Source organism: Apteryx rowi, unplaced genomic scaffold, assembly GCF_003343035.1.
Source record: "Apteryx rowi isolate R43461 unplaced genomic scaffold, aptRow1 scaffold_22, whole genome shotgun sequence".
NCBI classification, from domain to species: domain Eukaryota; kingdom Metazoa; phylum Chordata; class Aves; order Apterygiformes; family Apterygidae; genus Apteryx; species Apteryx rowi.
The window spans coordinates 4,667,218-4,683,258 of NW_020448530.1; the positions used below are offsets into that span (position 1 = coordinate 4,667,218).

Consider the following 16,041-nt stretch of genomic DNA (forward strand, 5'->3'; position numbering starts at 1 on the left):
GCCGGCTGCGGTGGGCGGAGGAGGGCGGTCGAGCCATGGCCGGGGTGGGCGGTCGCTGCCTGCTGCTTGCCTCCGCCCTCGGGGAGGGGGAGGCCGGTGCCGGGGCGAGCAGCGGGTGATGGGGAAGAGGCGAGCGCGGCGCTGAGGTCCTGCGGGGCCGGATGAGCGGAGCCTCGGCGGTGGCGGGGCCTGAGGAGGGGGCGAAGGAGGCAGTGGGAGCAGCCCCGCGGCGGCCTCGGCGCCGGCTGCCCTGAGGGGACGGAGCCCCCCGCCATGGAAATCGAGAACATCGTGGCCAACACGGTGCTGCTGAAAGCCCGCGAGGGTGAGAGGCGGCGGGGCGGGCGGCGAGGCGAGGCGAGGCGGGAGGGGCCGGGCCGGGCCGGGCGGGAGGACTGGCCCCGAGGTGAGGGGCGAGGGGGCGGCGAGGAGGGCGAGAGGAAGTGGCGGCGGGGGAGGGTGCGGAGGCAGGGGAGAGGGTCCGGCGGCGCCGCGGCCGCTTCCCGGGGGCTCCGCCGGGGCGGGCGCCGGCTCTGCCCCGCCGCACCTGCCCCGCTCCCGCCGCGCCGTGCCGCGAAGCTGCTGTCGCTGGCCGGTGGCCTCCGAGGACAGCCCGTCCCTCCTCCCCCCTGCAGGCTCTTGATTCAAATGAGGGTTTTTTCCGGATGTTTTAAGGAGATCGTTCATCTTTAGTGCTCGGATTTTTTTTATATACGTATATCTATCTATATGTAACCAAGAGAGGCTAGCAGGAAGAAGGGACCTAAATCTTCTCTGAAAGAAACTTGCACTCTGTCTTGCCAAAATTCCTGCCTGCGTTTGAGGAAAAAAAAAAAAAAAAAAAAAAGCTGGTGAACGCCACCAGCGTTTTGCAATTGAGTGTTTCGCATTAACCTAATGCTAAGGGTGCTCTTTTCCATTAGGTTAATGTTGACTGATTCACCAGCATCTTGAGTTGGAGATTCCTCCCCCGGTTAGCAAACACTTTTGAATAGATCCGAAACTTAATCTGAAGCACGATCACTGTTAGAAACACGTTCTGAAATAAGACTGTACTACTGCTTTTTGACTTATATAACTGTCTATTAAATGATCACTTGAAAGCCTCTCCAGATTATTGCTGTACCCAGTGTAGATTCTGTTTTTCAACTGCAAAATGTGTGTATTTTCTCTTTTTGGATTGGATCCTGCTTTTCTTAATTGTGTTGAGAAGTCCCACTAGTTTAGTTGGAGCTATTTAAAGTGAGTAAGAACAACAGAATCTGCCTGTGTATGTTTTGCAAGTTCCTCCAACTCTAAATGGGTTTGGCACTTACGCCATTTGTGTATCCAGTTAAATTTGCCTTAAGCAGCAAGAGAGGAAAATCAGCTTTTTGACTTTGAAGTGGGGTTTAAAAAGCAGAACAGTGATCGCAGTTTTGGGCCATTTCCCAACCTTAGCTGAAAAGACCACCTCAAACTAGAGGACAAGTTTTGGCTGGTTTCACTGGCAGTACATGTCTGTGGTGGTGCAGCCTGGATTTGGAGTTTGCAYTGAAGTGATCTGAGAAATGCAGGGAAAGTGGAGTCTGGCTCAAAACTTTACTATGCCCAAATCCTCACCGCAAAGAGTGCAGTGGTAATCTGGAAAGGCTTTTAAGTGGCTGCTTAATGTCAGTTTGCCCCTTTAGTTAAGGTTTCACTATATTTAAAATAAATTATAGTGGTAGGACTGACCAAACAAGATATTTTAATGAACTAAACAAAAGTCTAACAGCATCTGATGTGAATATGATCAGTTCTACCTGATGAGAAATTTATAGAAGTCATGGCAATAAGCTGTTATTCTTTTGGACCTTTTGTTGGCCTGGGCTCTTTTTTGATCTTGCACAAAAAAAAAAGTGATTTCTGGCTTTGAAACTTCATTGGTCAACTGGTCTTTTAACTTTTCAGGGTGTCTGAGTCCCTGTACTTGGGGTATTCAGTATATCACATTTTTCAAAATGCTCCCTGAAATGAAAGGCTTTTCTGTCTGTTGCATACTCTGGCTGGTCTGGGAATATCTGGTTCACCCCTTCTGTCAGGGCCTTTTCTTAAAATCCCTGTCCCACCTCTATTCTTATGTGTCTAGTAGGCTCTAAGAGAATGGAATTGGCACAAATACTTCTTAGGATGTAGTTATTTTACTAAAATATGCTGTTGGCTAAAAGGACCTCAAAACTGGAACAGAAAAACAGTCTTTCAAGTGTCTTTTTCCTTCTCACCTTTCTCTTATCTCACTGTACAGAGTATGGAGAGGTGCGAGAGACTGAAAAAGTGCAGAATTACTGTTTCTTATGAAAAAGATGAGATCCTAAACTAATATCAAAGAGCTTAGCTCAGTGACTTTTTTCTTCCCCACATATAAGCTCAAGCCAAGTCGGTAATACCTTTTCTAATTTCTCTGTGTGTTGAAGACTGAATAAGAGAAAGGATTTACTTGTATAAATATTTAAGTTTTACAAGCAAAAGTAATAAAACAGAAACTACTGTGCTCTTGTTTTATAGTTTTCAGGGGTGTGTTGAAAGACAAATTAATGTAATCTTAATTATGGTTTGCATGGGTCTCAGTCTAACCTTCATGATGGAGGTGAGAGTAGGAAAAAATCATACTCTTGAAAGGATCTTATCAACACTAACTCTTTTAACCTTAGAGATATGTTATCTTCTTTTTACAAACATAGAAACTAAATTAAAGATGTTGCATACTTGCTCTCATCTGGAGAAAGTGTACGGCAGAGGTGTAATTAGAATTGAGAAATTCCTGGTATATAAGACCAGATTGAAACAAATGAAACTTGAGCATATACAACAGACCTAAAATTCAAATTATTAGCCCAAACTCGTACCCAGCAGTTTCCTCTAATTTTAGGCACCCTCTTCTGTTGATTGTATTACTTTTGGATGTGAATACCGTTTGGGTTTTGCATTTGTAGGTAGGCAGAATTAGTGTAGCTTGAGCAGCTAGGTGCATATCTACTGTATAAATCTGATTTGATATCTAGAAAGTAAGTTTAATCTAAGTAATTAGTCAGGTCCTCACTAGTTTGCTTAGACAAAATGCAGCTTTTTTTTCTATTTCTTTCTCCTGCTATGGAATGTGAATAAAAAGCGATTCTGCTGTCTACCTTTGAACTGATAATCTTGTCATTAATTCCTTTCATTAGAGACTTGAAGTCTTCTTTCAACGAGGGTTCAAAACCCCATTGCCTGTGCAAGTACCTTAGCCAACAGGTAATAGCTTTGGCAGGACGATGTAAACTCAAAAATTCGTCCTTTGCTAGTCGTGCTTCTGTGGTGCTTTTGGCCCTTATTTTGAAAAATGCAGCTACAGATCTATGTATAATCTGTCTTGAATCTTCTAATTCAGTTTGCATGATGACAACACTGGTTTATAACAGTTTGAATTGGTCTGAAAAATCAGACTAGCAAACCCTTGCCTCCCACAGCCTTGAAACTTTCAGTTTTGTTTTATGCAGCTATTCTCCAAGAGGATTTTTTCAAACCTTTCCATAGACCAGGCTTTTTTAATAGAAGCCTGTCTCTTTCCAATAATGACTTGTAATATCTCCGTAGCAACTACAGCACTTGTTTGTGTGAAGAAGGAAAGCTATGAGTATTACTTATCTTCTTTTAATATCACTTTGTAAATAATCAAATGCCAGCTCTTCGTGTGTGGGTGTTCATGATGGCTCATGCTATGTGACTCTTGTAGGTACCTACTATTATAAAATATTGTGGTAACACAGAATACCCTGTTATGCTTTATGGACCAAAGATAGAGGAGTTAGGAGCTTTGTGGGAGTTTCTCTTTCCTCCTCCACTTTTTCCAGTTGACCTGCTCCTGCTGAGGTCTAACCTTGCTAACCTGTCCTCTGGGGGGATTTGCCTTTAGGTGAAAGTTGTGCAAAGTATTCTGGGATCCCCATTCCTAGTTTGCTGGGATATGTGGCTCTCCATGCCAATCTAGCTCTCTTCCTCTTGTGCATACCTATCTCTTTAAAGGGAAATCTGTATGTGAGAAAGAATAGCTAACAGAAGGTTTTATTGATTGATGCCTTTTCTTAACAAAAAGAGAGAATTTCTTAACCTGAACCCTATGGTGGAACAGCGCAAATAGCTGAGTAGAAAAACAGGAGATTGTATCTAAAGCAAACTGGAAGTTGATCTCGTTATGAGCACGATGGCGTACCAACTGAGATAGAAAAGCTGTAAAAGTGTTAAGTTATAGTGGTGTAAGAACTGAACTGTGAGATAGATGATATAAAAGCTTGCAATTTCATCATCTCTTTACTCAGATTTTCATGTATAGGGCTTTTTATGTGTAAAAGAATAATGTATAGTGCTATAACTTCTGTTTTTGTATAAGAGCAGAGGAATTAACACATTTTTCCCTAGCAGAAATCTCTTTGAAATTAGTGTCTCTTGAAATAAATTGAAGGATTTATCCTATAAATGGGAACAAATGACAAATATAAACTAGGATATTCTGAAAGAAATCTAAAAGTTCAGAAAAATACCTTTTATTTTATATATACTTTTCTCTATATTGGTAGCGTCTATTTTTCATAGTAATTTCAATTGCTTCCAATAAATCCTTTGAGTATATGTAATCCCCAAATTTATTTCAGCATCCCACACATAGTCTGTGATGTTTTGAAGGAAAGAAATTTGTCAGTGTATATTTTAATTGCTTAAGAGCCTTCTTTTTTTTTCATTGCCTAAAGTAACAGGCTCCAAAAATGCTTCCAAGGATAGATCTGTAGTTCCTTTGAAGACRATAGCCGTTTACCCCTGTTGAGGAGCTATGCCAAGAGTACATTTTAAACATACCTGGTCCATTTGCATCTGCTTTAAATTTTATTTATACTGCTCTGGCATGAGCAGTTTGTAAATGAGAATTGGGTCTACTGTTAGGAATATAATATGTATATCAGAATTGACTTAAGCTGAATTAAGATCAAGGCTCTGTCAAAAGCCGGGGGTTCCTTCAAGCTCTTACTTGTATTGACTCTAGCTCATAGCTGCATAATTGATCCGATTGATTCATAGATTCAACTGGAAACAACTTAGAGTGGTTTTGTTTGTTTGTTTTTTCAAAATTTGTTTTCAGATGGATCAGGAAGCTCCTGCTGATTTGATAGTTGTTAGGTGCAACCCAGGGATGGAGTTAGTGGGAACCTTTCAGTAACAAGTGTGTTATCCTTGTCTGCTTTAAGCCAATCCTGAAATGTCGCTGCTTGTATACAAAGGTGCTTGTATACAAATGTGCTTGTCTGAGGACTGAAACTGGATTGGTTTAGCACTTCTCCCAGAAAATAACCAGACCTCCCAGATTGTATGTTTTATCTGTCTGTGTTTTAAAAACAACTGGAATAATTCTTCAAGAGAAATAAATCCTACTTTTACTTGCAACATAAGGTAATAATTCAAAATAATATTGGTGGTGATACATGGGCAGATATTCTATATGTATTTGTAACTCAAAAGAGAATTCTAAGGCGATTGCTCAGAATACTGCAGTTTGACTATCGAATTAAACTGAAATCTTTAATTATTTCTGGACAAGTGTGACACCAAGGCACACTCATACCCAGACTTATAGTCTTCAAAGTCCTTTCAGCAGCAGCAAATATGAATTTTATTGTGTATGAGTGCCATGAGTTCTTGCAATTGCTGTTATTTTTGTCTATTCTTCCCTTATTTGCCTATGTTCTTTGCACTCTCTTATTGCATTGTGTTTTAAATTAATGTAAACTCATTGTGGCAGGAAACGTGTCTTCCTGTGTTTGTACAGAATTATGCACAATGTCTGCTTTTTGTCCTTTATTTAACAAACTGTAATGAGAATGCATGTGGGCATGCTGGAATCYAAATAATTACGTTTACTAAATAAACACAGCATGAGAAGTCTACTTATTGATACACATTGCTGCTTTGGTTACCTCAAATGTGGCAATTGTAACTAGAGGTTTCACAATCTATTTAAAGGAACTTTACTTCTTTTCTAGCTGCCGCAGTCCTGAGGTCAGTGCATACCATCGTGACAAAACAACCCTTACTCATCAAAGAATTAGTTGTAAAATTGGAGTTTTCTTGCAGTTTTGTTCTAGTAGACCATGTTCATTAAGTTGTGATTATGGCCATATCAAAATAAAATGCCTACACATGTTATATTGTTTGACTGCAAGACTTCAACAATAAATTCTGGTTCAGATTAGTTGCATTTACTTGAGTTGAAACAAAATTTTCATACCTAATTTCTGAAGAAATGCAGAAGCTGCAGCATGTTTGCACTAGCATCCTGAAATGTGCACAGGATTACTTGAATTGTATATAGAGCTGATGTGAAGAACCAGTTGTTCAAGTGGTTATAGTTGTGGAAACACTAAATGGTTGTGCATATAAACAAGCTGCCCAAATGTGCACATAAATATGTGGGGTGTTTAGTACTGCTTACAGTACTACTGCTGTAACAGTCAGATGAGCCAAGAGCACTCGAGCATTACTCTGCTTAAGTCTTACTTTAGRCACTTGAGGAGTATAAGGAATATTATCTTAAAAATACCATAAAACTCTATAGCTATCCTAGTTTTATTGGTTTACTTACTGAACTACTTGTATTTTTGCTTCTGTTGTGTTCAGAAGTGCCTTGGCCTTTATAACGCTGAAGAGTTAGGTGCCAACCTCACACTGAAACCTGAACTTTCAGCTAGGTGCTTCTGGTAGATTTGCTGAGAGCCAGCCAGCTATACGTATCAAACTTCTGGAGAAAGGTTGTTCCATGTAATACTTAAAAAGAGATGTGACTTTGTTAAACCTAACTGTTAAGCTGTGATTATGCATGCTTTTCGAGGAACTGAGGTGTGAAAAAATGCATCTGACCTGGGCAATGGAGAAGAGTGGAAAGACCCCAAAAGCAGCACCATATAAGCTATGTCTGGGGTTGGAAGCAAGACAGCCTTCCTGCAGTGRTGTTATGTGTGAACTTGTCTTCTAGCCTGAAGTGAGCACTGCGTTGTTGCCTTTCTGATTAGAGGACCTGAGGTATTAATTCTGTAGCATGTTGTGTCTTGAAGGTGCATCTTGCGCAGTAAAGGCATACTGTGAAAGCTTGTTACTCAGTGGAGAGCGTTTACAAATATTTTTGTAGCATGAAGCCATAGTTCAGCAGGTTCTAATCCTTATCATGAATGGTTTGAAGGGAAGTGTGGCTGTGAGTAGAAGGAGGAGATTTTAACTCATGTATGTTTAAAATTCTATAGGAAGCTCATTTGCAACTTGCTCAGATGTATGAGGACAGATGTGTTATAAGACAGTGTAGGTACTTGGATTATTCTTGCAAATCTGAGTGCAGAGGATGGAGTGCTTCTGTGTCAATTTTTCTCCGTTTTTCATTGAACCTCTTGATTGATTATACAGTTAAAGGCATGCTGTGGGTCCTCTTCTTGATGTGGTTGAGTGCTTTCAGAGCTCCGCTGGGTGGGGTCTAGTGTGAATTTCTCAGCTGGTATCTGACAGTCTGGTTTGTGGAAGCAGTTTTGCAAGAATGATGTAGCAATCGTACGCTCCTAGTGCTGTGTAGCTGTGTGCTTCTCAAGCACGAAGAGAGATGCTGTGTTACTCGCAGTTTACAGGCAGGAAAGCTGAAGCATGGAGGTCCCCGAGCACCTCAGTGGCAGCATTTCAGTGGCAGTTTATATGCACTGAATCTTAGCATATACAGTCTGTGTACGTTCATTAGCAAAAGAGAGCAAGATACTTTCAATGAAATGACTTTCATTGCGTAGGACAGAATCTGGTTTTTCTATCTCTACCTATCTCAGGGAAGACTGAGTGATAATGTTCAGTGAACATTGTGCTCAGTGATATGAAAGTATGTTATAAATACTGCTCATAAGGAAGATGACTGTAGTTGTGGGAAGTCCACATGATGCTTTGAAAAATATTCTTAGCTGTCTAAATCTGTTTTTTGTCTTACATAAGTTGTTCAAACACTGCTCTTAAGCTTAAAGATGAAAAATTGAAGTATTTAAGCTTTTGCATACCATACCCCAATGCAATGATCTAACTGAATTTTTAAGAAAAAACATGTCAAGAGGTAAATGCCTCTAAGGCGTAATTTGGGTAAGAGAAGAAGGTAACATTCTCCTATGTACTTGAAAATGTAATTGCAGTGTTCCCTCATCATAATGGTGTGTAGCTGCATCCACCCTTCTCTTTGTAAAAGATGAGTCGCTTCAAATTGGACCTTGTTCTAGCCAATTACATCTGCAAGAGGCAAAAGTGGTAATTAATCTGAAACACATAGTACAACCTTAAAGCAGACTAACCTAATGGCTTTGTTGCCGCTGTGTTGGAAAGCGAGCTATTGGTCTCTCTGGAAGAATTTTATCTGAAGTGTTTTACAATGAGATCCAGAGCAGAAGCTCTGAAATCAATATTAAGACACTCTTACAAACCACAGTTATTATAATTTGATTTGTTACTTGTTTTGAACTACCTCAGAAATGGAAAAGGATTTTGCAATTAGGGAATAATTTGAGAAACAAATTGTACTCCTCAGTAACTTTTACCAGAAACAGCAAATTTATCTGTAAATGAAGTGGTCGTACATTCTCTTTACATTACTGGGATAAATGGACTTTTTCTGTGTTTTCACTGTAAATCTAAGAACAGTCAATTTGGAGAAAAGAGAAAGCATGGTGATTTATTGATTCTCATAAAGCACTTGATTCTTGTGTATCACTAATAAATTATGTAGTCTTTATTGAATTTCTATAAGATTGTGAATTCAACTGTGTTATGGTATGTGAAAAATCTCTTTTGTAAAATTAAGTTTATAATGGTGATGTAATAAGTAACTTGTGAAATATTTGGGTCAAAATACAGCAAACTTTCTTGAATTGGAGTTAAAGTATAAAGCACCACTGATCCTCTTTGTGGTATTTCATTCTTTGACTGTGCTTCAGAAGATGACATAGAGCCTATGTCACAGTTCAGTTTTATTTCTTCCAAAAAAAAAAGTGATATGAATTTGGGTTAGTTTATCATTTTTGGTCAGTATTCATTGTACTGTGTCATGCAGAAATGAGTCTTTTATGAGCAGTTTCTAACAACGAAATGTACCTTCTGCGGTCCTTGCAGCTTAGCATGATTTTTCAGTTGCACAATTTAGGGGAGAAAAAAAAAAGTGGAGGCTTCTGTCCAGTGTTTTTCTTAATCATGTAACAATCTATATCCAGTCCTTTTCTGTTTAAAATATGTTTCCAGGTTATGTATGTAAAGTGTTCCTTTTCTTTTCTTTTTTTTTTTTTTTGCTTGTGTTCAGTTCTGTTGGAAGTGCGTCTCTGAAAACTCAAACACAGAGCGAGGATATGTTCAACTTTTTTTTGTTTGTTTTTAACCAGAGCATCAAAACGTTTTGTTAAACTAGGAGGAGCTGTTTTTAATGATGCTGGTAATATTATGACTTCATGATTAATTTTGAGACTACATAAGGGAGGAAGTAAATTTAAAGTATCAGTATTCTGAAATGCTTTGGAAGGTGAATGACTTACCGAGCAGCATTAGGAAGGAAGCGTGCAGCAGAACTTTTTCAGAGAGTAGGTGTTAGTTCAAAGAATCTGCAAGCCAGTGTTTCAAGGTTTTGTATTCCTCACTTGTTTACTTTTCTAGTCATACTGGAGCTGAGAGTGTTTTTCGCAGCAGCACAGTAAGACGTCAATGTTCCTGTTAGAAGAGATCATGTAAATTTTCATATGAGCTAAGGGACACTCAGCTGGAAGTGCTTTGACAGCGGTGGTACTCTTAAAGAAACYGTGTATTTGAGTGAAGAGATAATATATATGTTTTGTTATTCTGACACTGTTAGTTCCTTTCCCCCTAACGATTTAATTCTGCTGCTTAGTTTCTATTCAGGTTACTTAGGGTAACTCCCTTCCTTTCTCTCCCGTTGTGGTTAGCAGTATGTAGTGCTGGGCTACGGTTAGAAAGTATCTGTGCACCTTTGCTACTGTTCTATCATGTGGAAACACATCTGGCCTTATCATGTAGTAAAATCATCTTTTAAAATATTTTGCGGCATGAAAATTACTCTTCCCCTGAAATGTTTTGCAGTTAAAAAAAAAAAAAAAAAAAAGAATGCGGTCCTGTATCTCTCTCTCTTCTGATAAGTATGCATGTCCTCTGCTAAGAGAATTGGCTTCTTCAGGTCTAAGTAAATGTTCTAAAATTCTAATTTTAACATAGAAAATGGAGCACAAATATATTTTTGAGAGAAACAATGGGGAAAATACTGTAGTAGTTTCTTTTAATAAGTTTAGTACTAGTGCTGTGAAATCTTAAGCAGTAGAAAGATCTAGATTCTACAACAGTTAAATTCTGTCTGATATTATGTATGCCTTGTGCAGTCTAGAATAAATGGTACATATTTGTGTAATGCCCGCTCATTCATCAGTGGGGATCTACTGTCATTACTACTACTGCCTTTAAAAAAAAAAAAACTTGATTACTCAAAAATGCATTAAAAAACTTCGTTCTATGTATTTTRTTGTTCAACTTCAATGCCTTCTGTTCTTGACCGTGGTTGAGATAAAACTCTCTTTTTTGGTGTCTCATATTGTTGATGTTCCAGTTTTATACATAATTTGCAGAATACCTAGATATTTGTGTAAACAGCTAAAATGCAAAATATTTGTGTTGCAAAAGACTTTCAGCATTTTTTAGTGTTTCATATGAAAATTCTTCTTTATCAGTTTTGTTACTGGTTCAGATGTCCTCGTAGATAGATTTCTTTGTAAGCAGGATAAGCAGTCTGACAGATTTGTGCAGAAGTGACCTAATTTTACACTGTTCAGAATATATACTGGCATAGTATTGTATTTTACATTACTCTTATTTTCCTTCTAGGTAAACGGAGTGGACGTAGTAAAAAATGGAAAGAGATGCTGAAGTTGCCACCTGTTAGTTATTGTGAGGGTATTAGACATTCAATCGGTAGGTGTCCTGTAAATAACCCATCTGATTTTTGGGAAGGAAGGGGGAGAGTTTGGTGGTGTTAACTAAAAGGCTTCTTTCTTGCTTCTCAATGCTAATTAACAAAAAAGCTATTAAACCTTTAATGTAATGAAGAATTTATGAGTAGATAAGTTTATGAGAGGGTAAAAGCTGCACTGCAGCTCCTTATGTGTTAAACTAATCCTAAAAGAAAAATTCACAAAGCCATGAATTAGAAAAAGGAATCATGTTGTAACTTCAGTGAGAGAACTATATTTCACTTTTTTTCCATTATTTCTTTTAATAATTTTTAACTTTTTCTATTTTTTCTATTCTTATTCTATAATCCTTCTTTCCACAACAATCTTGTTTGCCTTGGGATTGCTATTTCATAGCCTTCCTGATTTTTCTTCCTCCCTTTCCTCCTACCCCCTTTCTTCCCCCACCACTTGGAACATAAATATTCAAAAAAACTTTTTCTTTAATAAGTGCAATAGGATATAAGAAACAAACGTGGTTGGAAGAAAGTCTTTCACTATTCTTTGTGATCACTGCAGCCATCTTTGATGTTGTTATTAAATATGTTACTATGTAGTCTTGATGTTCTAGCTGATGTTTTCTGACCCACTCTCAAATGGGAGTAAGGTCCACATTGGCTTATAATAAAGGTATTTATTTCTTCTCATCTTTTGCTCAGAAAGAGACTATAACCAGCTTTGTGACAAACAGCCTATAGGAAGACTTCTCTTCAGGCAGTTCTGTGATTCCAGACCAGACTTGAAAAGGTGCATTGAATTCCTGGATGCAGTGGTAAGCAGTGAGAAATCAGGGATGGATATCAGTAGGCAATAGTTTCTTCTGAAGTTTATAAAATGCTAACTTTTTCTAAGCACATTTGTGCATGAAAAGGTACATGAAAATATAGTGTAATTGACTCTTTGCCAACTGTAAAGCTGTAACTTTTCATGAGTGTCAACAAACTCTGACTCTGTTAATTAAAGGAATATGTTTAGTGTTTACTATAAAATCTGTGCCATCTTGGTGTGGTGAGAACTGCAAAAATGATCATGATGGGAATGAGAGAAAGAATTTTGGAAAGACCATGCCGTGTTTGACTTTGAGCCTAATAAGATGTGGGTGCAATGAGCATTACTTATGATGTGAACACAGACTTGAAAATGTTGCAACTTGCAAGGAAGCCCTAGGCTAGGCAGAGTGTGCTAATTAAAAAAAATACAATGGAGATGGAAATTTAAAGAACCTCCTGGGGAAGGAGAGAAACCAGATTCCAGAGAACAAGGGAAAAGGAAGTGTTTGTCTTGATACGTTTACATCTTGGTATCTCAGCCTTTTAAAAAAAAAGAAAGGGGGGGGGGGGGACAGGGGAAGAAGCATGCCCACAGCTGTATTTCGTAAAAATCCCAAGGCAAAATCCTTATGGGGAAGGGGAAAGCAGTGAGAAGAGGAGGCAGATGAGGCAGTCTGGTGAAATTTTTCCTTGCTTGAGAGAATGACAGCTCAGAGCTTTTTCCTCTGTCCTTTTCCCTCATAGTTGATGAAGGAGCACTAAGATGTAGTTTTAGGCTGAGATTACTGCCCAAAGAACATTTTTCTTTATCCCACTCATTTTTGTTCTTATTTATAAGCAAGGGACAAATGATTAGAGAATGTAAGTAGGGTAGTACTTCTGCTTACCTACTTACATAAAGCCTCCGAATGTAAGATGGCCCTGAAAGGTGCAGGGTGTAAGGATGTCAACTGGATCATTGCTGTGCCCCTCCCCTTCACCATAGCTCCCTTCCCCCTGCAAGAGTGTAAACGGAGACGTTGGATCAGGTAAAAAGGAATTTTCAGTGTGAAATAAACCACAGAGTTGCCTTTTGCTTGTGTGTTGTTTTACTTTTTGGAAGCTTTTTTTTTTTTCATTTTTGGAATCAAGAACAACATTTTTACTTTGTTGGAATACGTGTCTTGTCTTCAGAGGTTCATCACCGCCCAGAATAAAAGAGACTCTTAACAGCCGCAAGCTGCTGTTTTCCATGGTCAATGAATCTTTGTGCAGTTAGGCCTACTCTCCAGGTGCCTTTTCAGTCAAGACATACTTTTTGACTCTCAGGAGCTGTTTCTACCACCAAATTCCAGAGGCCAGTTGGAGACACAGAATRGATTTAATGGAAATCCAAATAGTGGAGCTTAATATCTTGAGTTGAATGTACACCCGCGGCTTTGAGCAGCACACGGTGGGGAGACCGCTGACAAATCTGGATGTACCCTGAATGGTCACAACTTCTGTACACACTTTTAATCCTTAAAAGCTTAGATAAGGCAAAGCAGAATCTTAGTAGAAAGGGGAAAAATCTTAGGCATAACTGTAAGGCATGGGTCTTTCTGCTGTGCAGATGTCCTTTTTCAGATGAAATTGTCTCTAGTTAAGAATTAACTGTTTTATGTTAACTGAATATTTTGAATTGTTTTGAAATATGCAGCCTATAACATTACGTGGTTTGCAACACTAGCGTAAATTTAACAAAATTTTTCATAGTTGTGATATTTGATCTAAGGGACAATTTCACAATTTACTTTTTTTTTAATCTTCCATTTTTTTAAAATTGTGATGAGAAAGTACCCTTGGAAATCACGGAAACAAGAAGTCTCTTAAGAGCTAAGATAACCCCTAATCTGTGACTCTCATGATCTGTAGGCTAGCATGCTCCCTTGCTCGGGGAAGTGAGTTATAATACCTAGCATCTCTTACAGATGATTCCTGAGTTAGCCTGCTTCTCTTCTCTTTTTCTCTTCAGCAAACTTGTTCAAGGTTTTGGGGTTTTTTTGTTTGTGAGGGGCCATTCATGACATTAATGTAAAGGGGAAGGCTGTGGGTTTCTTTTTATCTTTGGTTATTTGTGTCAGATTTTTTTTCTTTTTTAAATTAATTTTAGACTTAACGTTTTTGTGAATAAACTTTCTGGTATAAAATGACTATAGGGAGTCTTAAGAGCCTGGTGTCTTAATTTACAGAGTTTTCTGGTTCACCTGTGTGAAGCATGATTATTTCAGGMGGCCAAAATGACAAACACAAGGCAGTATAATGCTACGTTGTCTTCATATTTTGAGTACTGAGACTGATAAGCTTTAATTCTTGAGTGTGGCCTTGCAGTCTGTAGTCAACTTGTGGCATTACAGAAAGAAGAGTTGTGAAATAATTGAATACAAGGGATGGAAATTAAAGGAAAGAGTTAATTTAATCCAATCATCTAGTGACTCATTTCAGTAGCTGGGGAGAAGGTTACTCRAGTATGAGAGGGAATGGGTGGCAACTCAAACTTCTCTCTCAAACTTTGTGAGTAATAAAAATTAGTTGACAAGACTGTCTCTTAAACTTCCTTTTAAATTGCAATATCTGCTTAAGACAGAACGCCTAAYTGTTAAGTTAGTGATTGCTTTGGTGTAATTGAAAATGTTAAAGATAAGGGCATTGCTGTGGTTGATTAACTCCTCTGACCTGCTGAGGTTGCATGAAAGGTGCAGAAGAATCCCTTACCATTGGACTGACTGCTGTGGAATTAAAGCAGCAAGACCAATAGTCTGTAATTGTTGATGGGTTTGAGTACTGTTTTGAAGTGGCTGAAACCATAATATTTCAGCAGAAGGAGGTGTGGATGATTTAGTAGTGAGATAGTGTGGGTTAGTCGATTGATCACAGAAATGAAGTTTAGGAATTCTGTATTTCCAGGGTTGGGTGTTTGTTTTGTTCTTGAAGTGTCATTTTTAGCTGTGTGGTTTTCTTTGTATAACTTCTCTTCTGCTGACTAGATCAGTCACGTAGGACCTTCCATTGAGGTTCTTGGTGATTGTTGTCCCAAAGTGTCAAAATGTTGTTTTGTATAGTATAGCTCTCCATTCTGGAGGTCTGCCATATATTCTTTGTTTCTAGATGCATGCATGTACATTTTGAGATACAAAATGAAACTGTTTTGACTGAGTTGGCCCAGCTTACCAAAGTAATAACTTGCTATTTGAGATTGTTCTTTTCTAGTTCATCCTTCCCCCAGATTCTGTGTTACCTTTAAAAGTCATAATTTCTGATATCTGCTTCTAGAATAGTCCTTAAAATTATTAATAGTAACCAGTCCTTGGAGTTTTTTAATACCAGTTTGTTGCTGCCCTCCCCCCCNGCTGCCAGTTCTTAATCTGCATAATATATTTTATTGCACAGTGATCTTTCTTTATATCAAAATATCATATATCACTAAGTCAAAAACTTCACAAAATTTTGTAACTTCTCAGTTTTTTTCTATTTTCTCAAGGAATGAAGTAGGGTTTATTTGAGATCTCATTTATTTTTGGTCAACATGGCCTTGTAGGAAGTAGTAATAAATAATTAAGGAATGAGAATATAATAATCACCTTTTTCTTTACTTCATAGTTTTATGCCAGGTTTACCAAGACTATAGTAAAGAAAAAAATATCTGGATCACTCTGCCCTACAATACTACATAAATATTATTTCACTGTAATTTTATGTCTACTTGAACCTCTAAGATATAGCTTCTGTAACTGAAACTAGTCAAATTGCTAGTTTCAATACATTTCTGAAAGTTAAATTCCATGTGCTTTTTTTTTCTTTTTTCTTTCTTTAAGACTGCTTTTCATTATGTAGCCTAAAAATCTTTCAATGGGTTTAAAACGATGAGAACATTCAGTTCTCCTTCTATTAGGAGCATCCTGGTATTTGTGGTTTAAAATTTACCTAACATCATGTTAAAGAATGCAGTACTAAATAATTCTGTGTGTAATTTAATTTTCAATTCCATTCCACTAGGCAGAATATGAGGTATCTTCAGATGAAAAACGTATAGACTGTGGCCTGAAAGTTTTAGAGACCTACTTCACTAACGGGGTAAATATATTGCATTGCAAAATATTCTGTCAAATTTGGTGTAAATGTCAGATAAGTTAGAGGCCTAAAGAATAAGTGGTTGCATCCATTTTACTAAATGGACTTCCAAAGTTTATTAGTTCCAT

The 16,041-nt window shown here is 38.2% G+C and overlaps 1 protein-coding gene across 3 annotated transcripts in view; it reads left to right on the forward strand.

Moving 5' to 3' along the window:
• The first annotated feature begins 40 nt into the window (after positions 1-40).
• GRK4 (G protein-coupled receptor kinase 4) overlaps positions 41-16,041 on the forward strand; it is a 41,308-nt gene continuing 25,307 nt past the window's right edge. For 2 of the 3 annotated variants that reach the window (XR_003253306.1, XM_026064594.1), the window contains exons 1-4: positions 41-325; positions 10,930-11,016; positions 11,714-11,826; positions 15,839-15,916. Coding sequence is in view for 1 of the 3 variants with exons in the window: in XM_026064594.1 (XP_025920379.1) it covers positions 274-325; positions 10,930-11,016; positions 11,714-11,826; positions 15,839-15,916 (330 nt within the window). In the remaining 2 variants the exon portion in view is untranslated. Of the gene's footprint in view, positions 326-10,929; positions 11,017-11,713; positions 11,827-15,838; positions 15,917-16,041 lie in introns of those variants that run through there. The other variant, XM_026064595.1, reaches the window with a different exon arrangement.